This window comes from Lichenostomus cassidix, chromosome 1 (genome assembly GCF_008360975.1).
Source record: "Lichenostomus cassidix isolate B80296 chromosome 1, HeHo_3.0, whole genome shotgun sequence".
NCBI lineage: Eukaryota > Metazoa > Chordata > Aves > Passeriformes > Meliphagidae > Lichenostomus > Lichenostomus cassidix.
Window position 1 is genome coordinate 98,792,141 of NC_139479.1, and position 24,532 is coordinate 98,816,672.

General features: G+C 39.7%; 1 protein-coding gene across 1 annotated transcript; it reads right to left on the reverse strand.

Annotated features, from left to right (window-relative positions):
- Nucleotides 1-993: 993 nt before the first annotated feature.
- PAXBP1 (PAX3 and PAX7 binding protein 1) lies at nucleotides 994-24,083 on the reverse strand. Its single transcript, XM_085073697.1, has 18 exons — nucleotides 23,518-24,083; nucleotides 22,601-22,729; nucleotides 20,852-21,028; nucleotides 19,557-19,778; nucleotides 18,876-18,979; nucleotides 18,259-18,479; nucleotides 17,135-17,324; nucleotides 13,057-13,180; nucleotides 10,961-11,060; nucleotides 10,370-10,485; nucleotides 7,775-7,974; nucleotides 6,240-6,384; nucleotides 5,967-6,088; nucleotides 5,318-5,394; nucleotides 4,987-5,053; nucleotides 3,331-3,477; nucleotides 2,795-2,949; nucleotides 994-1,567 (listed from the first exon to the last, which is right to left on the reverse strand). Exons 1-18 carry the CDS (start codon nucleotides 23,978-23,980, stop codon nucleotides 1,450-1,452), a joined length of 2,877 nt encoding a protein of 958 aa, XP_084929823.1. The 5' UTR covers nucleotides 23,981-24,083; the 3' UTR covers nucleotides 994-1,449.
- Nucleotides 24,084-24,532: the final 449 nt, after the last annotated feature.

A 24,532-nucleotide genomic window follows, 5' to 3' on the forward strand; every position in this document is an offset into this window, starting at 1 on the left:
ACATCATTTCTTTCACTCCTTTCCTTAAAGAACAAAGCTTACCAAGTTGCACTGCAACAACGCCTTGACAGACGAGTTTATTGAAGCAATTTTTAAGGTATTTCTGAGGGTGCTCCATCAATCCCAACAGTTAAAAAAAACAATTATTGTGTCCCAAGGAAGCGTGCATGTTACAAATCGTATGTTTTTAATATACTCATTTATACCACGTGACATGACCATAAATATTATTCAGTATGCAAATTAATTGCTACAGTTCCCCTAGAAAAAGTAGGGCACACATGGAGAATAGCTCTTAACCCAAGGCTATTACAGCTGTCCACCTGCCTTGGACCCCAAGTTCAAGTCACTAGTGTTCTGATGTATATCAACAGATTCTTGAAGTGGGTTTTTTCTCACTTATATTTAAATTAAATGCTTTTTTTCAGGACTATACTTAGATGATATTAAGGGGGAAGTGTAACATTTGACTATTTACTACAATATAAATACTTCAAAGGTTTTTTTCACCTTCATTTTGCCCAGTATCTTTAGCCACACTAATCTGAAGAAATAGGTTCCATGAACGACATTACAAAACAAAACCGAAGAACCAAAGCAAACAAACAAAAAACCAACCCTCCCCATAAAAACCAAATCCCAACACAACTTAAGCAACTCAGAAAAGGCAGGAGGGTCCAGAATTCAGAGGTAAAACATTACTCCTACAAAATTAAAGGTGTTTGGAGCTTAGGAAGTGCTACCATCTACACATGCACAATGATCACAAGCTCTCAGTGTTTCCCTGTATCAAAAAAAAAAAAATTCACCATTGATCCAGATCTTCCTTTCGAAAAACAGCTTTAAGAGTTCCAGATTCTGAATGCAAATCACTTTTTAGCTACTCCAGATGGAATGCAGCACAGCTGCTTTTTAAAGGTCAGGATCCATTTCAATGTGTCCCTACTCTTCAACTTATGTAACTTTTCACATATTTGAAAGTTTTACCAGACCTTTTGACCAATAATACGATCATTTTATTGTCAAAATAAGTATTTTTTAGCAAATGAAAAGCTTATTGCAACAGTACATCTCTATATCCAGTGTGAAAGCAACATGGTGGCATAAATATATGCATACATTGTATTACACAGAATATATTATACACATTCCAGTTAACCATGGAACAATTAACAGGAATAGACCACTGATCATGGGCACAGAGTATTTTCGTAAACAAGATTTTGAGAAACTCGAAGGAAAAACTGGTTTCTGGAAAGATGACAAACTTGGGATTCCATTTTTCTTTTCAATGAAGTCAATGATTTTTATTTTTAAGGATGCTGTATATAAGAATGCACTTTGTATTAAAACAAAGATCAATACTTTACAGTTTAAGAAACTTTACATATGTACATAAATTACACAACAGGAATGGTTTTAAAGCTCAAAATGAGTTGTGGGAAAAGTCTATTTTCCTTCTATTAGAATCTTGAACTCTTTTACATTGTGATCATTTGCAACAGCAATGGCATGATCCAGGGCTCGGATACTTGCTAGAAGCTTTATGATCTGCTTAATGTGCTCCCTAAAAAACAGGCAGGAGAAGTTAATACAGAAACAGAACAATCAATGACATAGATTAATATTCCAACAGAAGACTACATTATGGAGCCACATAGTTCATATTCCTGCTGCAGATTTATTGTATCTGCTTAATGAGGGTAATGGCAACAGATTTGTTAAATGCTGGTTAAAAGCAGATGGACAGAAGATCAAATTAGAACCTAGTATGAAAACAAGGGTAACTGGATGTTATTCTTCCAATAAAAATTTTAACCAAGTTATCATTTCACCTGGTGAAAAGTTCTTTCAAATTTAGAAACAGACCACCAAAAGAAGAGAGTTCAAAAGCTTAAATAAACTTAAACCCCACACAGTTACACTGAAACACAGGGCTGTACCAAAACTGGAAGACTGTTCATTCCTGTGCTTTTGCTGCTCCCACAGCATGTCAGGTTATCTGGCCAGCAGTAATGTCTAACGCAAACTTTTAATTAAGCTGATCATTGGATTCAAGTAAAATGGCTCCTGAATCTCAGGCAAAACAGGTTCATCTAGTTCTAGTGTAAATAGTCAGAATTTTTGAACTGTATACAAAAGATATTTTGCAATTTAGAAGCCATTATGCAGGAATCAGCAACAAGCTCACAAGGTGAAACAGTCCAGACATAGTAGCTACAAAATTTTGCAGAATCTCAGAATGCTTTGGGTTGGAAGGTACCTTCAAGCTCATGTCATTCCAACCCCTGTGGACAGGGACACCTTCCAGCAGACCAGGTTCAATGGAGCTCTGAGCAACCTGGTCTGCTGGAAGGTGTCCCCCTTGAACATTTCTAGGGATGGGAAGCTTCTCTGGGCAACTTGTGCCAGGGCCTCACCACCTTCACAGCCAAGAATGCCTTCCCAGTATCTTAACTAAGTATCTCCTCTTTCAGGTTTAAAGCCACTCCCCCTTGGCCTACACAAACTGCTCACGCAAAAAGTCCTTCTCCCTGCTTTTTATAAACCCCCTTAAGAATCCAGGGCACTAAGCAGTTACGCAAACTATATTATCAGTGTTTCCTTATTTCCAGCAGTTGCTGTTTTCAGACACCTTACAAATATCGCCATCTACTAGAACGTTACATTTCTGAAGTCTGAATTCAAAGTAGTTTCCAAAGGCACACAGCAGGATGGAGATACTTACCCATGTTTGCATGCATTCACAAAACAAATCACAAGAACTGCAACTGTTTTAACTCAAATAAGTTACCTTGCATTTCTCTTCTCTACATCAGAGCAACCAATGCTGTTTCTGTAAATTGTATCAGCCAGGTGAACAAGGTATCTACAGAAGTTTTCTAGCTGAGAAATAGTCTTGTCTCCTGTTAGATTATTGAACCACTGTTTAGGGAAGCAAGCAATTACCTAGGAAAAATGGGAAAAAGGATGTTAAACACAAGTAAAAAATTTTTAAAAGCTGTGTAACATAACTTGTGAAGTCTGCCTAGTAAGACTGCAGTGACAACACCCAACTGAGTGAAAGAATGAAAAAACTACAAAAAAACCCATACCAAAATCCAAGCAGTAAAGCACTGAAACCTACAGTATACCTAATCCTTCTGTAGGCATGAGACAGAGAAGGTTCTTTCTTTAGTCTGTGTACTAAAAAAAAATAAAATCTCTTTTTCACTGACAGCACAACTTTTGAGGTATCAAAGCCAAGATTTCACAGGCAACGTCAAGTTTTAGCTATATTCTCCTTTCAGTTGAAATCCATTATTTTAAAAATAGTTTGATTTTACTTACACTTTGAGCTTTCTTAATGCTGTCTTCTCCATACTCTGAGTTTTGAAAAGCCATAAGAATATATCTATTTAGCAGCCCATCTATGGACAGCTCCTGGAGAGTTTTGTTTGAAAGGATTCCATACCACTGGAGAAAGTTTCCCAATAACTAAAAATACAACACAGGGAAAATAACTATTCCAAAATGTACTGAAACCAGAGAGTTGATCAAACACAAACATTTTAAAATATTAAATACCTTAAAATATTTTGCAAACCTATTCAGAATACAGTCTCCCTTGCTGCTGCAATGTAAGCAGAAAATTCCAAAGAAGAATTCCATTTGGGTGATCATGGAGAGCAGCTGTTCAATCAACATGAGTCTCTATTTTTCTGTTTAGCTAGGAGTTAATTTTCTTCACAGTCGTTTATTGGAAATAAATTATGATAGCCATAGCTTTGAGCTCCCCCATTCCCCACAAACAGTATATTTTATTCTGACAAGCACAAGGACATAAAAAACCTGGGGTGAGTAAGCTAAGTGACCCCCTAACATACAAGTTGAAATGATGGTGCTTTCACTTGACAACCTTTTCAGCCACAAAACCAATTAGATTGTAAAAGACCTCTGAGATCAAGTCCAATCTTTTACCAAATACCACTTTTTCAACTGGACCAGACCATGGAGTGCCACGTCCAATCTTTTTTTAAACACCTCCATGGATGTGACTCCACCACCTCCTTGGGCAGTCCATTCCCACAGTTAACTATCCTTTCTATGAAGAAATTCTTCCTGATATCCATCCTGAAGCTCTCCTGGCACAGCTCGAGGACATTTCTTCTCATCCTGCCCCTGGTTGCCTGGGAGCAGAGCCTGACCCCACCTGGCCACACCCCACTGTCAGGCAGTGATAAGGTGTCCCCCACCCACCACCTCCTCAATGCTAAACAACCCCAACTCCCTCAGCTGCTCCTCATAGGACTTCCCCAGCTCCATTCCCATCTCTGGACATGCTCCAGCCTTTCAATGTCCTTCCTGAACTGAGGGGCCCAGAGCTGGACATAGCATTTGACATGTGCCCTCACCAGTGCCCACCACAGAAGGATGATCACTGCCCTGGTTCTGCTGGATACACAATTGCTGGTGCCCTTGGCCACCTGGTCACACCTGACTCGCATTCAGCTGCTGTTGACCTGCACCTCTAGGGCCCTTCCTGCCTAGCAGCTTTACAGACACTCAGCCCCCAGCCTGCAGCTCTGGGGTTACTGTGGAAAAAGTGTGGGGACCCAGCACTTGGCCTTGTTGACCCTCAATCCCATTGGCCTCATTGATCCAGGCCCCCTGAGAAGCCTTCTTGCCCTCCAGCAGATCAACACTCCTGCTCAACTTGGTGTCGTCCACAAATTTACTGAGGGTGCACTTGATCCCCTCATCCAGATAATCAATAAGGATATAAAACAGGACTGGGCCCAAAACTGAGCCCTGGGGGACACTACTAGTGCCGGGACACGCTGTGAAGAGGGCACAGTGTGTTATCAAAGGCTAAGAATCCTGAGTTAGAGTTTTTGCAAATGAAGTTGAAGCAGTTTCCATCCACCGTTTTCCACAAATTTGATGAGGCTTTTATTGCTACACTGTCTTAGACAAAAAATTTACCACACGTATTTGCTGACTTACCTTAACAGAGGACCAAAACTGACGTTGGAAAAACAAATATGGACCAGAGTTCTTGTTTTCTAAGATGCTGGAAAGTAAGAGATTTCTTTAATGAGCAACCAAGACCACACTTCTGTCTTGAATTTGCTGGCTTTCTCCTTCCAATACACAATTCATTTCCATAAATATTCCCTTCCATCCTTCTTGTCTTTGCTAAATGCTCCCAGCAGGATAACAAAACATCTCCTGTATCCAGGCACTGAACCACACTGAGAAAAACCCCTGTTAACTATGGACAGAAGACAGTGACTTACTAAGAAAGGTCTAACACCATAGCTGAAAGTAAACTTACTTTTTTGGATACAAGGGCATGAATACATCATCATCAAGTGTTCTCCTCATTCTTAGCAACAATGCCTTTAAAAGCATCTGAAACAGATAATTTTTTTTAAATGTCCAATGCACTGCTTAGTAGTTAAACACTCAGAAACCAATTTTTAAAGCAACAAAGAACACTTGCAAATATAATAGTAAACATACATATTTGAGCACACAAATAAATAGTCTTAAAGAAGTCTATATTAATTTACAGAGCTGAAATTTGACACTTCCAATTAAAACATGAACTCCTAATACCAGTTCCTGCATTCACAGAAGACAAGTAAAACAATCCAATTTCCAGGCAATACATTTGAAAAGGCTACAAAGATCTAAAAAAGAAAAGCCTGAGTATTTGTAGCCAAGCCTTACCGCAAAACTGGAGATCAACAAGTCTTAGTACATCTGGTGTATCTTTTTATCTCTAGTGTCTCTTTTGGGGAGGTTCCCCTGAGTTTCTTCTTTTAATTTATCACCAACTTTACTCCCCACAATAAGGCTACAGAGCATCAAATAATTTAAAAATTCTTTTTCTTGCTGTATTTCCCAACATAAGGTATTAAAACTATATTCAAATTCCTTAATTTATGCAACATATTTACGAAAAAACCCCAACAACTTACTTGCGTATTTTTGTTTTCTGCATTCACCACTGAGGGATATCCATCTATTAGTTTCTGTACAATTGCTACCATTCTAGATGTTTGTGTGGTAGAAAAGGGATCCCAGATATTTTCAGAAATTACTGTAAGAGATTGAAGAAATACTCCACTTTACAAACACTCAAATACAGCTATTGAGACATTCACGCGATTATTTACAAAACAGTAAAATCAGAAAGTACTAACAAGCATCAGACTCCACAACCCCTTCCCTCCCATTTTCCCAGCCTATACCTGTTAATTTAGGAAGAACAACTCTCTCTACAATGGTAGGCAATAGTGAAATATCAGCATCATCTTTCACCTGCTCCTGCTCTTCACAGCCATAAAACAGCAAAGATTCAAACCACAACATTGTTTCAAAATCTCGACACTTGCCCTAATTAAAAAAAAAATGGAGTTAGATTCCTAAACAAAGATTTTAAGTCAACACATAGAAGAAGTATTATGTATCCAAGTATGATACACTCACAAAAACAGCTTTAAAGCACTCTGTCAAATGAACCAACTCATTCTACGAGCAATCACCAGATGTAATGAAAAGCGAAAATGGCTGAAGCAAGATTGATTTTTTTAGCAGTTTTTGCCCCACAGATTTTAGTTTCTACTTATATCTGAGCCAAACAAAAGCCTACAGATTAGGGTACAACTGGAACGTACAGCTCAATTGTGCTGCATTATGAAATTGTACCTTCTGGATTTAAAACCTCTCTTTATGAGCACCTTGTAATTTTTCTAACTTAACAGAATGCTTACCAGGACCAGTAACAGAGTAGTGAATACAGTTAGACTTGACAATTCTGTACCATGTCTCCAACTAACATGAGCTTTGTTTTGTCAACCTGAAAACCCGGAGAAATAGCATGCAGGAAGGGAGAATGCAAAATAACTGTTTTCAATTTAATGAGGGCATCTTCCTTAGATTTTTCCTTGTTCGATTAATGAACTCTGAACCTTCTCTGAAGGGAGACATGCTTCCCCCTCCTCTGTACTCGGAACAGAGGTGACAGAAAATTGCCTTCTGCAAATACTCTCTTGGTAGTTAAGAAAAAAAACCAAACGACACTTCCAGGAAAAGGACAGAGAGAGAGGGAGTCAAAAGCTACTTGAACTGTTTGTCCTGGTGGCATCTCATGAAAGCACACATATGCAGGCCGGACAATGAATGTGTGCCAGGGAAACTGGGCTTCCACAATGCCGTCCTGCTTATCCCATGTTCCCTACCTTATAACTGGGCAATGAATACTATGAGGAAGACTAGGAAATTGCCAGTCAGAATTCTATAGGGTATGAAGGTGTAGGTGAGAGAAAGATACATAACCTACAGATTGTAATTCAACGTAAGAACAACCTTCCTAGTTCCACTTCTGATGAAACAGCGTATCTACAGTCACAATTTTCTCTGAAGTATTTTAAAGACTAAATGTATTTTCACAGAACCATACAATGGTTTGGGTCCAATGATAACGATCACCTAGTTACAACCCTCTGCCATTTGCAGACTTTTTGATTTACACCACTCCCCAAGAAGAAACTGGCAATGTGCCAAATTAAACTGGCCTGCTGGGAACATAAAGGATCAACCAGTCCAGGTACTCCCCAGAAAAGCTTTGCCCTAAGAGAGGTGCCCATCAGAAGGTGGGCATTCATCCCTAGAATACACCTTTAGGAGAAGTACACATCAAAGGTGCAATTTACTTTGCTCTGCACAAGCGTGAAAGAACCACCATGTAACAGCTTATACAGAGGCTGCTTGCAGAGGAGCTTACCTCCAAAGGAGTCCAGGTAAGCAGCTGAAGTCTGATTAAAGGGTTAAACAACTTTGGTAAACAGAGGCCAATATACGCATCCTTATAAGAAGCAAAATACTTGGAGCGCCAAGCTTCAAACTGTGACTTAATGCAATCAATTGAGTAAAAGCTTTCCAAAACATCTTCAAAAACTTTGCTGGATTCTTTCAATATACGATCTGGCAGGAGAGAAAAGGAAAAAGAAGTTAATCACCAACTCCCTGTAATGCCTATTTCAAGACATTCTTTGATGCTCACTGGCATAAGTTAACTCCTATAAACAAAACCAAAATTAACCCATCACCTTTAAAAGTTCTGTTACTCCTGACTCAAACACATAAAGATATAAAAACAGGAGCACATCAGTACTCTCCAATAGACTGCTTTATCACAGGTCTTACTTTAAACTTTTCATGGAAGGATTTTAAGTTTAAGATTAATCCAGACAGTTAGGATTGGTGACATACTGGGCTGTATTCAGAGTGGATCTAACTTCAAACCTGGCCTTGCATGGGAGTTTCGAACAGTTGATCTCCAGACCCCTTCCAAGCATGATTATTGTACATTTTTGTTAATCGAAGTGCAAACATAGGAGGGCATCTCATATAAGACAACTGAATTGGCAGTTCAGACAGGGTGGTCCTGGCAGACACCATGCTAAACTGCTGCCCAGAACATGCCTGTTAGCACTAGGCAGTGATTACAATACTCTAGCTTTTTTTTTTTTTTTTTTGGTATTTACAGTACCAGTATTCTATGCAGTCCAAACCTTTCCCTCCATATATTATCTTCCCTTCATCTTCTCTACTTCTCAGGGTTAGTCTCATTTTAATCAGTCATATTTGCTGCAGCCACTTTTGTAGATGTTTGGTTACAGTAGTAACCTGTACACAATCAACACAACTAGTACACACAGCAGGCAGACACAGGGCTGAGGGAATGGGAAATTATGTCATATAACCACACTTTTCATACTGGGGTTAAGAAAAGACATTATGTATAAAGTCAGTAGGTCCAAAGTGCATTCCTCTGTTCCACTGCTGTTTCTGGACTGATATGAAAGTACAAACAAGAGCAAAAAAGCTTTACAAATACTATGCTTATTCAGAAACTAAAATATCTTCCACAAAATGCTTTTGCACACATAAACTGCCAAGTTACCAAGCACAATTCAGGCCCATAGAGGTTTTCATCAAAATAATTTAATTTGGCAAAGTTAATTATAGCCTCCAACAACCCTGAACAGTTGGTCTGTTTATCCAAGAGCTCTCCCTGTATGCAGTAAATCAGTGCAATTGTAAAATTGCAGTAAATCAGCCAGCAACTAAAGGTGTGGAAACTGCACTGCCAAAGGACCTAACAGCTAGACAGTTCATCTAATTGCTTTTCTAATCTGTTCATACTTTGTGTCTCCACAACCATCTACAGCAATGACTTTGCCATTTATTACATCTCTGTGGGAAGTGACCACTTTATTTTAAACCTATCCCATCACTTAATTTCACGGTCCCTAGATCTCACACTGTGAAAACAGTACTGTTCTCCTACTTGAAGAGACCAAATCCATTCAATCCCTCCTCAAATGCAACACAAGCAATTCCATGTATGTGATTCTTGCTGCTCTCCTCCTCCTCACTTCTTCAAACCTGATTAAATTCTCTTTATTCAGAGAAAATGCTAATTGTACCACAAGATTATTCTCCAGTGTCTGCATTCAACACTGTTTTCTATCATCTGCAAACTTTGCCAGGCTGCAAGACAAATCTACAAAATTTTTGTCATTGCATTTCTAGAAGCTTATTCACAACTCCACTAAACACTTGCCATGAACCAAGAAAAGATTTTTAAAACACTCAAGTTTTCAAAATTTCACAAGACAAACAAATATTTCAGGAATGATAAGCTATGTTACAAATTGGAATGAAAACTTACTGAAGGTCCAAAAGCTTAATGCTTGCCAACAAAAGAATGTCTGAATTAAATAAAAAGAACCTCACTAAGGATGGGCTATTCAGTCAGCTGCAAGATGCACAACAGGTGGTGACAGAGACTATTCTAGTAATACTGATGATCCAGGAATCAAAAATTCCTTAACTTCTTCCAAAATATGGCAAAATATATAAATACGGATGTATTTGGATCAACTTTTTTTTTTTCCCTGCCAAATATTTGGATTGTTCAGCCTGGAGAACAGAAGGGTTCCGCATAACTTAACTGTGGCCTTACAGTAACTGAAAGGAGTCTACAAGACGGAGAGGGACTATTTACGAGGGCCTGAAGTGACAGAACAAGGGGAAAAGGCTTCAAACTGACAGAGGACAGGATTAGATGGGATATTAGGAAGAAATTCTTCCCTCTGAGGATGGTGAGGCCCTGGCACAGGCTGCCCAGAGAAGCTACGGTGCCCCATCCCTGGAAGTGTTCAAGGCCAGCTTGGATGGGGCTTGGAGCAACCTGATCTAGTGGAAGGTGTCCCTGCCTATGGCAGGGGTTTGGAACTGGGTGAGCTTTAAGGTCCCTTTCAACCCAGACCATGCTGTGATTCTGTGATAAAGCTTGGGTATATTTTCTAACCTCTCTCCAAGTTGAAGTTTGTGATATCTGTTGAAGTTTCCTCGTCATCGCTGGAAAGGCCTTCAAGGTGATCTGCCATCTTCCCAGTTTGCTCTCTCGCTTGTCTACGGCGAGCTCTGGAAAGGAGCAGCAATATAAACCAGCTACCACCTGTATTAACTAGCTATACTAAAGCAATAGAAACCAGCTGTTTTCCCCACCTATAAAACAAATACATCCACTCAGGCTTGTCCTTTTAGTTCTAGGAGAGTGAAACTGAGAAGAACTTTTACTAAGCCACCACCTCAAAGATTCCACTATGTTGCTGCCTTAAACAATGGAAATAAACAAAACCAGCAGAGACCATATAGATATGGAATAGATTTACTATGCTTTCTTTTGGTGACTTTAAATCAGCATCACAGAATGTTTTGTACACCTGCATGATAAACTGGGATATATACAAATACCCCTACCCAGCAAAGCAGCTGAAGTGTTTTCTTCCCTTTGCAGGAAAGAAGCAAACGTTGCCACTTATGTTAGTATGTCACACAAGACGGTTTTATCTTGCAAGCAAAGACTCCTAAAGGAACAAGAAATCTCATCCTCTACCTTCTAGCCTCTCTTTCTGCAGTTCGACGCTTGACTTGTTCTTGATAGATCACTCTGTCCCGCCCAAAAGAATCAAGATTTGGTGCCATCAGTGCTTTATCTGTAAAATTACATTAATGAAAATTAAAATGCTTATTTGTAATTGTATAAATGTGTTGTAGGCAATTTAATAAGAGCCTTTTACCCACTTTTAAACGAAGTGTAATTTGAAGCAGAAAGTTAAAGTTAAAAAAAAAAAAAAGCCCACCCCACTAGAATCCTGAATTCACGAAGTGTAGATGTTAAAACAGAAAGCAGCGGAGTTTGGAAAAATTTCCACTTAAATGTCAAGTAGTTTTCACCGTACTTCACTCTTATTCCTCTCACAACAGTGCTGAACTACATAAAAGTCAACAGTTTTAATAGAAGTAGCTTAAATGGCATGTCCAAGAAGGAAGTGCTCCTTACATAAATACATTCACCATGTAATTTTTGAAAAGAAAACTAACAAAAAGAAAAGCAGAGAAGAGTGACTGGGGTGGGAATATAAAATATTTCAGAGTTCTAGTCACAGTGGTTCTAAGTTTATATGCCTTAGACTGCCTAAAGTTTAAAACACATACAGATGTACAGAAAGATAAATCATCTTCCCTCCTCTTTTCAAGATTATCTATGTTCCTGGCTATAGAAAACAATAGAGCTAAAACAGCAGATAGCAGGCAGGCGTGTTTCCAGTTCCTCCTTTCCAGGTAAATTTTAAACAGTAGACTGAATACTAGCCACTGCTCAAGTCCACCAATTAAAGTATCAAAATTAACATTTAAACAACAGCCCATCCCAACTTCAGGAATAAATATACATGTTTGGACAAAATCTATTTACAGATTCATCATTTAAAGTATTAATAATGATTACATCAGTATTCCAATTCAATACCTGAACTAGAAAGAGCCTTTTCTAAAATTCCAGATACTAAATAAGATCTCTCTGTAAATTCCAACCAACCTCAGCAATGATAACTATTCCAATACCACCATTAAATTTCAGTATAAAAGAATCCGTTCTAAGCTTCTTTTAGGAAGTAGTTTCCATTATATTAGGTTTCTAGTTCTCACAAGAGCATTTTCACGATAAAACTGCAAGGCCATGTGATGCCTGGAACTCCAAATACAGTCCTAAAAAGAATATGTATGCTAACCACTCTATAAAGGAATCACCAACTCTGACACCCTAACATTTTATCATCTTCGGTGAGTTCTAGTTACTGTTATTTACAAGATTTCATGTCTGGACTCACTGTGACAGAATACAGAACTGGCACTGATTATAGGATTTTACATCAGCAACAGGACAGAAGGCCATTTTTCAAAATGGGAAGCTCTCTGAAGTATAAAGAGGACTCCTATTAATAGGACATTTCATCTATTGATTTAATATGCTGAATAAAAACTCCTCCAAGAAACATGTATTTCCATCCAAGGTAACATTTATGCTTTTGTAGAGTTTTACATACTGAAGAGTAATCACCACAAGAAACCTCCTCAGCGAGAATCCTCCATCCCCAAACTCACAGTAAGCTGGAATTTTAACTGGCTATTCTTAAGCTGTATGTCATATAGGATCACTGTGTATTAGTCTAATTAGTCTCCCAGTTCTTTAATTTACCAGTTAAGTGTCTGAACTTAAATACTTATGCTGGCTACAAAACAGAACATTAGACAGAAGTCTAGCCCAATGCTTCATAGCTTAATACACTTAACTCTACATGTGAAATGACATTTACAGATTCAGAAAGGTTAAAATAAATTTTATAAAAGTCCTGATGTAAGAAGACAATGGGGAGTCACATGCTACTATTACTCCCACTGCCACCATGCATACATTTTTAGTGCTAGGAAGGAGAAAATATAGTTAAGAGAAACAGAAAGGAAAGGTGAAGTCAGAGTTAGAGTGGTTCGGACCGATTAGAGAACTTTCATGTAAACTTGCTTCTAGCCATCTCAAGAGGAAGAATAAACTTTAAGACAGTCATACATTAAACATGTACATTTCAATTAAGTCATACTAAGTAAACAAGGTTGTTTAATGAATAATAAAAACCTTCAAGATGGACTGACTTGAATGGCTTGAAAACTCCGAAGATTCATCTTTAATATCATCTTGTCGTCTTTGGACAAGGCGGGAAGCTCGCTGTTTGTACAGCTGGTGCATTGCGGATTCAAGTTCGTTAATCAGAGGCACCTGTAAAAATACAACACACCACGTAATACCCAGATCCTGAGCTGCTCAGCTTTTGGGGTTCCAGCCTATTCCGGAGCAAAACGCTGTCAACTGTGCTTCCAGCAGTACAAACTCCTGCCTTTTACTCGTTTGTATCACTTGCACCAGGAAATAGCTCAAGGTGTGGAAAATGCATACATTTAATGTGGATAGCCTTCAATAAAAGCAAGAGCATTCTGAAAGCAACTTCTGTGGATTGAATGAGTCTACACAGCCATACATCCATTTTAGAGTGTGAAGTATTTTCCAGCACTCTTTCTTTCCCTTCCATGTATGTTACGTGTTGTGTAATGGTCCGCAATTCTCAGAAGTCAATTGTTTCCTATCTTTAAACAAGAATGTAGAAGTATTCCATACTTCAGTGAGAAAATAACCTGACTGTACTCAGTGAAAAGAAACACCCATTAATCTAATCTACTGAAGCCAGCAACTATTGTTTTGCTCTCTTATTAGCATACGCTGAAATATTACTGAAATTAAATCAAACCCAACAGGTAATTCAAATCAGTCAAATGCTGCTCTAGATTATCACTAAAATTAAAACAGTACAATTCCTGCAATTTATGCATTAAATATAATCTTGAATGATTCAGGTAGGTCAGGTCAGACCTGTCACTTTCTTTTCTTTAATGAACTATTTTAGTAGCATCTGTAACAAAAATAGATAATATTATGACAGCCAGGAATTTCCTGGCACTAAATAGCAGGTTCACTGCTCACTTTTTTTTTTCATTTCCTGGGACAAGTTAAAATTAGATCATTACAAATATTCAAATGCAAACCAGAACTTTTCACAATCTCTTAATTTAGAAAGGCAAGTCCTTTTGATATGAACACTTAAGCCATGTCCTCCTTACCTCTGAGACGTATGCTTACTCCACAGTCTTCCAGCCTTTTATATTTCATTGCTGCCTACCATCCAGGATTATGGTTTTTTTTCAAAACAAAAGATAAAATCAGAAATTGTTTCCTGATGTATTTTAGAATGTGACTCAGCAGATATTAAAGAACCTCCTTCAGTAAAATGTAAGATTCTGAGTTTATAGCTACAGGGCCATTTCAGCTTGCTGGGACTGACACACACATCAGAGGAGAAAGAGGTATTAGCTTCATGGGATAAACTGGGCTCCAAGGATTAAAATGAAAGCAATTCTGCACCAACTCAAAATACATACACCTTTCTTTGGGAGAAAAGAGTAGAGAGACGGACCAGGAGAGAATATTCCAGTGCTGGAAGTTTATATTTGGAATTTAAGACAGTTTTGAAAATAGAAATATTAATTCAAAAATACTAGTTTTACTGCAGTTTACCATGGAAAATACAGCTACTTCTCTTAAACATGTAGAGGAAATTGTAACATAGAAAAGACAAAATTTTTCAAAGCATCCCTAACTGGTTCTTTCTGTAATTTTCTCAGGATTAAAAAAGAAACCTAGTGATGTATTCAGATATATGAGTTCACTCAAAGTATTTCCCATTTAGAATACAAGAGACTTAGAAGCCCTTATTCTTCTGTAATCAATACTGTGTTTAATGAGTGGCTGACAATTTCCCTGACTACAATAAAGTTACAGCCCTCATTCTCTGTTTTGTTTAGTCAGTACCTTAAATTCAGTGTTTTCAAGGGGATTTTTTGTTCACTTTCCCTATAAACAGTGGAAGTGGAAAAGCAGAAAGATCTCTAAACATGTAGATCACAAGGATAATTCCGACACACAGAGTGTGTTTTGGTAATTTGCTTCTGCAAATAACAGTTCATCTATTTGTGCTGTCACAGGTATGCCCAGAACAATTCAGTCTTTCTGTATCCACTGTACGTTCCTACGTTCAAAATGTAAAAATACCATTGTGACTCGCCAGCCTTCTCAGAAAGCGTAATTTTGACTTCTGAAGGAGGTCATGCAACCATCTTCCACTCTACTGGTTTTCTTATTTATAGGGGAAAAAAAGATATCAGAGAGGATTTGACCTTTCTAGTGCTTGTTTCTAAAATCTTCGTAATAGGTGTCTCATTACACTCTCTGCTGAGCCTTAAGAATGGGCAAAGTTATTCTAAAATTCAGAATCTCTTCAAAATTTCATCATTAAAGATATGTTTTCATATACGTATGTATATATACACACATACAGTATTATTATTGCATATACAGATGCATTTTATATGCTTATGTATATAGTAACTACATACATTATTAGGAGTAACAACACTTTAAACATGAAGCAGCCACAGGTTCTACAAAAAAGGTAAAGGTAATTTATCTCTACACTCAGAAATAGTGCAGATTAGAACAATTCACTGTCCTACTTAATTTCATTTAAATAAAAACTGATACTGATATTATTACTTGATTTTGTCCCCTTCTGACACCTCCTTTTTATGAAACCTTTCAGTGTCCCGTGGGCTACTGGTTCTGAATTTGGTGGTACTTTTGTCATGCTGAAAGCACTGAATTCCAAACTGCATCATCCGGCCAAACAGTATCAAAATAAATGAAATGTTAGACTGACCACATCACCTCCTGCTTTTGCAACTCACTGCACATACAAGTACTCCAGCAGCCTCCACCTGAAACCAGCAAAACTCTTGTGAATGCCCCTAAGAAGCCTGAGATTACTAAAGTCACATCTTCAAAATATTTGAACAAGACAGCTTATGCTATCAAGGAGAGCCTCCAGACGTGGTTTATAGTCATCACAAAAGTATCACAAAATGTCTTTAGAAAACAAACACTGACTAGAGACACAGATATTTAACTTCGCTTCTGAAATACAAATTTATCTCAGAGTAACAATGTAAAAACTTATCTTTAGTAGGAATTCAGCCATCTGGGTAACCAGCACTGCCGGAGCTACTTTGGAAAGTACCTTTAATAACCTTCAACAGCTAATACTAATACAGACTCAGGAATATGGCTTCTTAAGTGAACAATCAATTGCAATTAATTAGTTACACTAATTAATCAGCTTAGTGAATTAACTGATCTGCACTTCCTGGGTTTACTCATTACATAGTTATTCTTCACTTTTACAGGACAAAGACTGGACTCTCCCAATTCCACTAACAGTGGACAACTAATGTCTAACCCATCAGTTCCCAGAATGCTCTTCCATTCCTCTGTATCACCTAACGGGCTAGGCAAGCAGCAGCTTGAACTAAATTATTCTGACAAGACATTAAGAAATTACTATACTACTACTTGTATTCATGTCAGAAGACAATGAAGAAATACCCTTTATACCACTAACTGAATTCTACAGCTCCTGTGTGTGCATACATATACACATACATATTCAGGAGTTCCTATTATATTTACAATTAAGTAAGTAATCAAAGCATAGTGCATAACGTAATAAAAAAAGACTACATTTTGGAGTTAGAGATACATCAAAGTATCAGACTACATGAAAGAAACATATTTTTAAGTGTGGGTGTCTTGAAACAGCTATGCTAGTTTTGAAACTTCTCTCCTTCAGACTCCAGAGCAACACCAAGAAACATCTGGCAGGAGGAAGTTTATAATAACACAGAAAATACAAGTCTCTATTACTGTGCACACAAAGCACTCCAGAAAGTAGCAATGTCATAATTCATCCCTTATTTTTGCTAACCTGATATCTAATACCAGTAAAAAGGAGTAAAGTTGAAATACCAGAACATCTACCAAAATCCTTAAGACGTAAAATCTGCACCGTTTTAGGTAATCTAAAGTCAGTGAGCTATTACACTGGGAAGAGAGATTTCTGATAATCAGCTTAGCATGATAAAAACTTCTTTTCAATCCTTAAATAGCCAAACCTTTTGAAGAATATGCTCTCAGGGGACTTTTTTCGAAAACAGAGGAAGATGTGGTGTTTGGCATGTAGTAAGACACTTTTTTTTTTTTTTAAAGAGATGAATGTTTTTGCATCCTTACCTTTTCACTGAAACACTCAAGCAAGTCTTGGACATACCCTCGCATTTCTTGCAAAAACTTATACCGTTCACCAATACCCCCAGAAGACCCTTCTAATCTTTCAATTGCCTTGGTAGAGTCCTCTTGGCTTTGCTGATGTTTCTCATATTGCTGCCGATTAGCTTTGTGCATTTCTTTCATAGAGTCCAACCTGAAGGGCAATGGATAAATAGTAAATTTACACCCAAAAGTCCATCTATTTCAGACCACTGAGACATCAAACAGACAGTACAGTGCAAGTACTGAGCCTATATACGGGAAATATTGCAAAGACATTCTCGACCTTTCATTTGTCACCTTCTCCCCTCTCTTCATGAACAGCAAGGCTAATGATTGAAACTCATTTGCTAGACTGTGCTGAGTGCATTGCATTGGCCACTCCTACGAATTTCTACAGGAGTTGTTAGCACCCAGAATAGCGCAAGGCTGTCCCTAAAGAAAAGCTGGCTGGACAGGCTGGGGGTGTATGGGAAATACAGCTTATACAAAGCATTCTTCTTCCTCTTCTAACTTGATTCACTGTCAGAGGCTGCAACACTACAAGGGGCATACAAACCAATTTTGAAGATATGTAAAGTGCAAGCTGTTCATTATATATGATTTCTCATTGCAATTGTGTTGTTCATTCCGTATCTTTTGTGTACCTGACAAGCAGATTACAGTGTTTAAGCCAAAAAAACCCCGTATACACTAAAAATAAAATTCTTTATCTACTGAAGGAGAAATCTCTGATTCCTACTTTAAAGGAATGCAGCTTGATAAGCTAAACACCTCACTGGGCTTTCATTTCTTCACTATAAGATTGTGCAGTGTCCAGAAGATGCAACTCAGACCTGTCTTCAACAAGATCAATGGCCTCATATTTAAAGTTTCACTTCCAGAGAAGCAATCCAAGGAGATTTTCGAACAAAGTGTCAATGTCATCTTCACTTTGAGCTTTTTTGTTTGCCTTTTTTTTAATGGATGTGCCAGTCAGTACTTTTCCAGCGATGAAACTCTGTGTTTGCTCACCGAGACTAAAAGACACCTGAGGAACAGAAACCTAGGGGACAGGTCTTTAAGTCTAAAAAGATGGTCTGTCCTACCTGTCTTTAAGCTGTTTCTTTACCAAATCAATAGTAACAGGAGTCATCTCATTACTGGGAGTTTTGAAAGGAACTGTATTATCTGTTTTTTGAGATTTGTTTTCCGATGATCCATATGCAGCATAGGTGTATGGAATGCCATATGATGAACCATAAGACAGTGTCTGGTAAGTGTTCTGGTAGTACACATTATTCACTTCTGCAGGCTGACTTGGCTGGACCTAGTGGCAGAGGAAATGCAATTGTACTATATTAGGCTTTAAAGAGAGGGGAAACTTACTTTCTTATACATCTCATATGTTATAAGCTGAAAAATGTAAGCAGATACATTTACAAAATGTAATTATCAAGTGGATTTAAGCATCTAGCATCTAAGGCAGAAGAAAGAAATGCCCTCGAGAAGGTAAATGGACAAATCCTCTTAAATGGACATATGGACAAATTTTTAGTATCATTATCATTCTAAATACTTACACTACTTCTCTTTAAAGAGTATCAGAATGTACAGACATAATTTCTCAGATGAAACAGCCTTCTGTAAACTACTCAAGTTTGTAACGGATTCAGCCAATACTTGCAGAAACAAATCAAAAAAGAGTGCACAATTATATACATGCCTGGGGTATGTTGATTCCTTTTCGTATCTGCTCTTGCTCCCATCTACTGAGTTCCTCATCTTGCTCCCCTGCCACCAGTGCTTCATCATCGCTTCCCTCAATACCTTCATACAAGTAAAAAGAAGATAATGCATTCATAATTATAAGGGCCTTGAATTCAAAAATCTGAAACCATACCTCAGTGAAAACATCTCAGAGTATCCTCCTCTTCATGAGGAATTAAGAACACTGGACCGCGAATTATTAGCACAGGGGTTCCACTTGAAAGATTCAATGGGTATATTTGCAATTCACTGCCAGTAAAACCCTCAAATGTTAAAAACTTATCTATCTTACTAGTTCCCCTTTTCCAAACATTTATTTTACCTGCTTGTCAGCAAGAAGAATTCTATACCAAATATATCAAATGTTTTTCTTTTCACAACTATACAATTCCTAAAAACAGAGTACAGGAAAAACAAGAATTGATCCTTAGTGTAAATTTCTACCACAGTCAGTAGTGCACAGGAATATAGTTTTGTGCTCAAAATTTTACAAGCATATTCCATTATACACTACTTTTCCTCAGAAGTGAAATGCAACTCCAGATTGTTTGAAAAACATGTTTTTTAAAAATGGTGAATGGGAGAACTCACAGTGAAAGTGTGAATATTTATCAGCTGGCCTTCCAAAAAAGTTTACCTATTTCCTCAGCAATCTTCTGCCTTTGGGATTTTTCCTTCACTGTAAAAACTATCCTCCTCTTCTCGTCATCATCTTCATCATCACTGGCATCATTTTCATCTTCTCGAACAAGGCGGCCTTTACCTGGTTCACTGTCAACAGGGGTAAAGTCTCCAAGTTCACGAGCCATTTGACGCTTTTTCCTAGCGGCATGAATAAAAGCAGCATCTGGAATTTCCCCTAGAGACAGATGTGTGCACTGTTAAACAACCACTGCAAGAAAACAGGTGTCACAATTTCTTATTGCTCATCTCTGTTACCTACCAAATCATCTTTGCACACAGAAAAAAAAAGAGGAGAGGAAACAAATCCATACACACAGAAAACATTTGCAAGCAACTTAGAAGCTAAACATGTCAACTTTCTGACCAGAAACCCTCAAAGTTGGGATCATCACAGAAAGTCTGGCTCTGCTTCCAGCAGCTCATGTCATAAGAGCAGAAGCCTGACGTTCCTATGGGAAATATTCCTAAAGAGGAAGCCCTTACAGGACCCGACTATTGCAAAGGGAGGAAGAAAATGAGGTGCATGACTGTGTCACTTCCTATCCCAATATTGCTCCCAGGTCTTCTTATTTTGGAGGAATAAAAAGCATCAACCATACCAACAGATGATTACCACTTAGATATTAAGAGGACACTAAATCAGTCACAGTTAATATACAGAAGATTGTACAATCAAGGGGAAACATGAAAAGCAGACCTAATTAAAAACTTCAAAATCTGCAGCACAAAACTAACGCAACTTACTAAGTCACATATATCAACGTGTGGATCCAGGACACTCATCTGGTATTTGGGGAGCAGCCTACCACAATTAGCAAACTAGTTTCAAAAATACTTTCTCAGAGTGATTTCTTTGGCCTCAGGGCCTGACTAGAACTTCAGTATACAAAACAGGATAGGAAAATATTTCAGAAACCTTGCAGACCCATAACTGAAACATTTGCAGATTTTCACTGAAAGCAGTCAAATCTCATGTGAAGTCACCTATTCCAAATCTATATTTTCTTATAATTTGTCATCTTCTTGGGAGACAAATTCCTGCTTCTGACATCAAGAGGAAGCATTCTGTAGCAAAACATTTTCTCTTGTAAGACTTGTAAAACTGAACACCTTGAGAAAACAGCAGTTTCTTGAATTCTGCGATGCTAAACTGTTGGAAACTATTTCCTAATCTCTCACACATATTAGTCTGCTGTAAACATTGGCTAAATAATTTGATAACTTATTAGACATATTACAAAAACCAACCTGGGCGGAGAACATTCAGTGATGACAGAGCACTTGAAAAAGCACCACCAGCTTTTGGTTTTTCTTCTTCCTTTTCACTTTCAACTTCCATTTCTTCTTCACCATGCTCACTGTTTGCAGTCCCATCTTCTAGGCCTATATCCTTATTCTGTCCTGTCTTTTCTAGTGGTGCTTCGACTGGTAAGATAGCAAAGTCCATGTTTTACTCCTTTTACAAAGATCACTTGGAAGTTTTTTTTAAGATACAACAACCAAAAGTGAAAATCAAATTAAAATGTTAAATGACAATTTTACTGCTTGAGATCTAGCAAAATACACTTTCTTAATTGTCATTAAATCACTGACATCCTCTCAAAATAAAATGTGACAAGGCTGGCCCCACCAACTACTAAACATTCTCTATGTTGTCAAGTATTAAGAAAGTGGGGGAACTCAACCTTGTGCAACCTTGTCAAAGTCTCTTACATATGCAATGAGAAAGAACTGCCTGCTTTATACCAAATTTTTCCAGAAGAACCAACTGATTTCAAAAAAACCTGTCATTTTCCTCTTGGGCTACAACCTACATTAGGTGGGTAACATACAGATACAGGGAGCAAGTATAAATAACACGCAAAAAAATACATGTTAAACCCAGCTACCCAATCCAAGCTGCACATATCTGAGATTTTTGACTCAAGCATTTGTTTAGAGAATCCAGCCCTCTCAGTAGCAGCCCTGAGGTCTTTGAACTATAACTGCATCAATTAGGGAGAGCAAAACAAACAGAAAATAAGCTCACACAGCCACGTGCAAAATGCTATTTTTAAGGATCTTTATAACAGATGCAAGAATCCAGGTTTTCACAGAAGACCTGAACATTAGCCACAGAAATGATAACTTCTGGTTTTGCTCATGCCCCACACCACGGCACAGGCAACAATAAGAAAGAATTTGTGGGTTTTCTAAATGCTGACAAAACCTTTTAAAATAATTTAATTAAATTTTAAAAGGGCATTTCCTGCATGGGGCCATGTTCAACCTCCATTTGCTTCTCTAGATCATTGCAATCTTTAGATAATAAGCCTGCCAGCTCGTGCTCACAGCATTACATAATCTATGCAAAAATGGATAAGTGGAAAAGGAATCTCTACACTTTACCAATGAGCTTCCCAAAAACCAATAGTACAATCAAATTGAACTCCTGGGCTCTATTACCAGCTCTCAAGGACTGTACAGTGTTAAGAGATCCTTTTGCTCCAACACTTTCAGTCTGTTGTCTTAAACAAGTCTACCCTAAGGTCCAAATCCTGAAACAGGCAGCTGTTGAACAACTAACTTAATAACAAAGACCACCACTCTGCTCAACCCAAAAATCTTCCTTTTCAAAGAATATGTATTACAAGGACACATCCTGTCAGACAAGCACCAAGTACATTTTCAAACTAATGTAATTCCTTCCTAATTCAATAAGAAACTCATCTGTCGTAAGTACAGCTGCAGTTCAGAATACAGATGTCTACTGACAACCATCTAACAGAGCTGAGAAGTTTCATCTTTCTATGTTAATTTCTACAAGAGAATCAAAGAACTCTCTACCAACTGCACAACAGCATTCGTAAGGCTCAAGTAACACACTTAATCTGTGCTTTACTTCAGCTCTAAATGTGAAATCCTCTAAAAGACTAACAATTCATCTTGAAAACAAGAAATGAAATTACAGTACTTCATCTTTTCCACTACAAAAGTTACTATTAGTTTTGCAGTTACCATCTGTTGGAGAATTGACCTCTGTTCTAACTTTTGATTTTTCAAGATCTTCTTTGTATTCTTTCTTCAACTGTTTTACAATCTTTTTGCTGTAACTTGATTTCTTCACTTTGAAAACTTCTTCACTTTCTTTAAAAGAGAAATTGGATAACATTACATTAGACCTGTCAAGCATACTTATCTATTCAATCTCTCAATTTTGTAGCTAGAACTTCACAAATGCCATTAACAAACATTGTGGGGTTCTTTCACAGTCTGTAGTGTAATTCTGTGCTTTCAGTATTTCCATCAAGGTTTCAAATCGCGAGTCTCAGAAACCAAGTTCCACTGATTTCAAAATAATTCCTTCTAAGGAGACTCAAAACTATACAAACTGTTTGGACAACAGGCAGCGAGTCCGAGGTGACCCATGAACACCAGCCACACGAGATTAAAACAAACTCGACACAAAGCCACAGGACAGATGGTCCTCAGCCAACACTGCTGGCTCCACGGGGAGTCTACGGGCTGCACCTTCTTTCGAACTAACCTGCGGGCCACCCAGCTGCAGTGAACGCCAACACAGGTGATGCACCAGCAACACAGAAGCAGAGGCAATTTAACCCCCTACACCAGAACTAAGCCTGCTGGCAGCATGCTGGCCCCGCAGGAGCCAGGTCGGGCCGGGGAAGGCGCGGGGCCGATGAGCGCCGCCCGCACCGTGCCCGCAGCGCTCTCCCCCTCTTATGTGATTCCACATGACCCCACGCCACACGGGGAAACCCGACTGCCTTGAAAAATAAACACGGATCCCGACTGTCTTGGAAGGCCGGGGGTACGCAGACGGTGGAGGGGAGGCCCAATGCAGGCTGAACAGCTCCGGGTCCCTTCCACGCCCGCACGCAGCGACCCAAAGGTCGGGCAACCACCCGCCTCACCCTCCTCCTCGTCCTGGAAGCTGAGCAGGCTGGCCCTCGGCACCTCTTTGTTCTCCCGCGGCCGCTTCTTCTCTCTGGGGCGCCCGGCCGCCGGCAGCCCATTGCCCTGCTGGGGCTGCGGCGGCGGCGGCGGCGGGGGGCGCAGGAGAGCGGGCGCCGGCAGAGCCCCCAGGCCTGCTCGATCGCCTCCCATCAAGCCCAGCCCCAAGCCGAGAGCCGCGCCGTAGCTCGCGGCGCAGGCGAAGGCCGCGGGGCTGCCGGGCAGGGCGAGGGGCACGCAGCCGGCGGGCAGCGGCAGGAGCCCGGCGCCCGACGCCAGCGGCACGGAGGCCTCGCTGGGCCCTTCCCCCGCCGCCCCGGCCGCCGGCGCCGGCTCCTGAGGCGGCTCCTCGTCGCGCTCCTCATCCTCCTCCTCCGAGTCGTTCCGCTTCCGCACGTTCACCCTCCGCGCCTTGCGGAACATCCCGCCGGCCGCCCGCCGGCCGCCCCACCAGGCCCAGGTGCCGCCCGCTCCGGCCGCCCCGCGCCGCGGCCCAGGCCCGGCCCCGCGAGCATGGCACCGCCGCCCGCAGCGCCCCCTGCCGCCGGCTCGACCAGCGGCAGGTGCGGCACTGCGCCTGCGCGGCGGGGGAGCGTGCGGAGCGGGGGCTCGAGCAGCCCGCCCCGCCCCCGCTGCCCCTCACGGCCGCCGCCATCTTGTGTGGGGAGAGCAGCGCGGGCCGGGCGGGAAAGGGGCGGGGCGGGCTGATGTAAGAATAACGCGAGTTGTATAAGCCAAAAGGTTTGGCGTACGAGACGAGTTATACAGAGTTTATTATACCAGCCGTACACACGTTGCGGTGGAAAAATTCTGCCAGCTTCTAATGCAGTAATCCACAGGGCAAAGCCATATAAAATAGAATTGGGATAATCGGGTTCTTGGTATCCGCTGGAGCAGAATAGGGGCGTTTGAAAGACCACTGCAATATCGGTGCTGTGGATTTCTGTAGTTGAGTACTTTTTGCTCTTTCAAGGA

Coding starts and splice junctions, on each gene's coding strand:
- PAXBP1 (XM_085073697.1), bottom strand. CDS start 23,980: ATGTTCCGCAAGGCGCGGAGGGTGAACGTGCGGAAGCGGAACGACTCG. Junction 18,480..18,875: donor AAGGAATCAACATACCCCAG/GCATGTATATAA, acceptor CTCTGCCACTAG/GTCCAGCCAAGTCAGCCTGC. Junction 5,395..5,966: donor CAGAAAACAAAAATACGCAA/GTAAGTTGTTGG, acceptor TATCTGTTTCAG/ATGCTTTTAAAGGCATTGTT.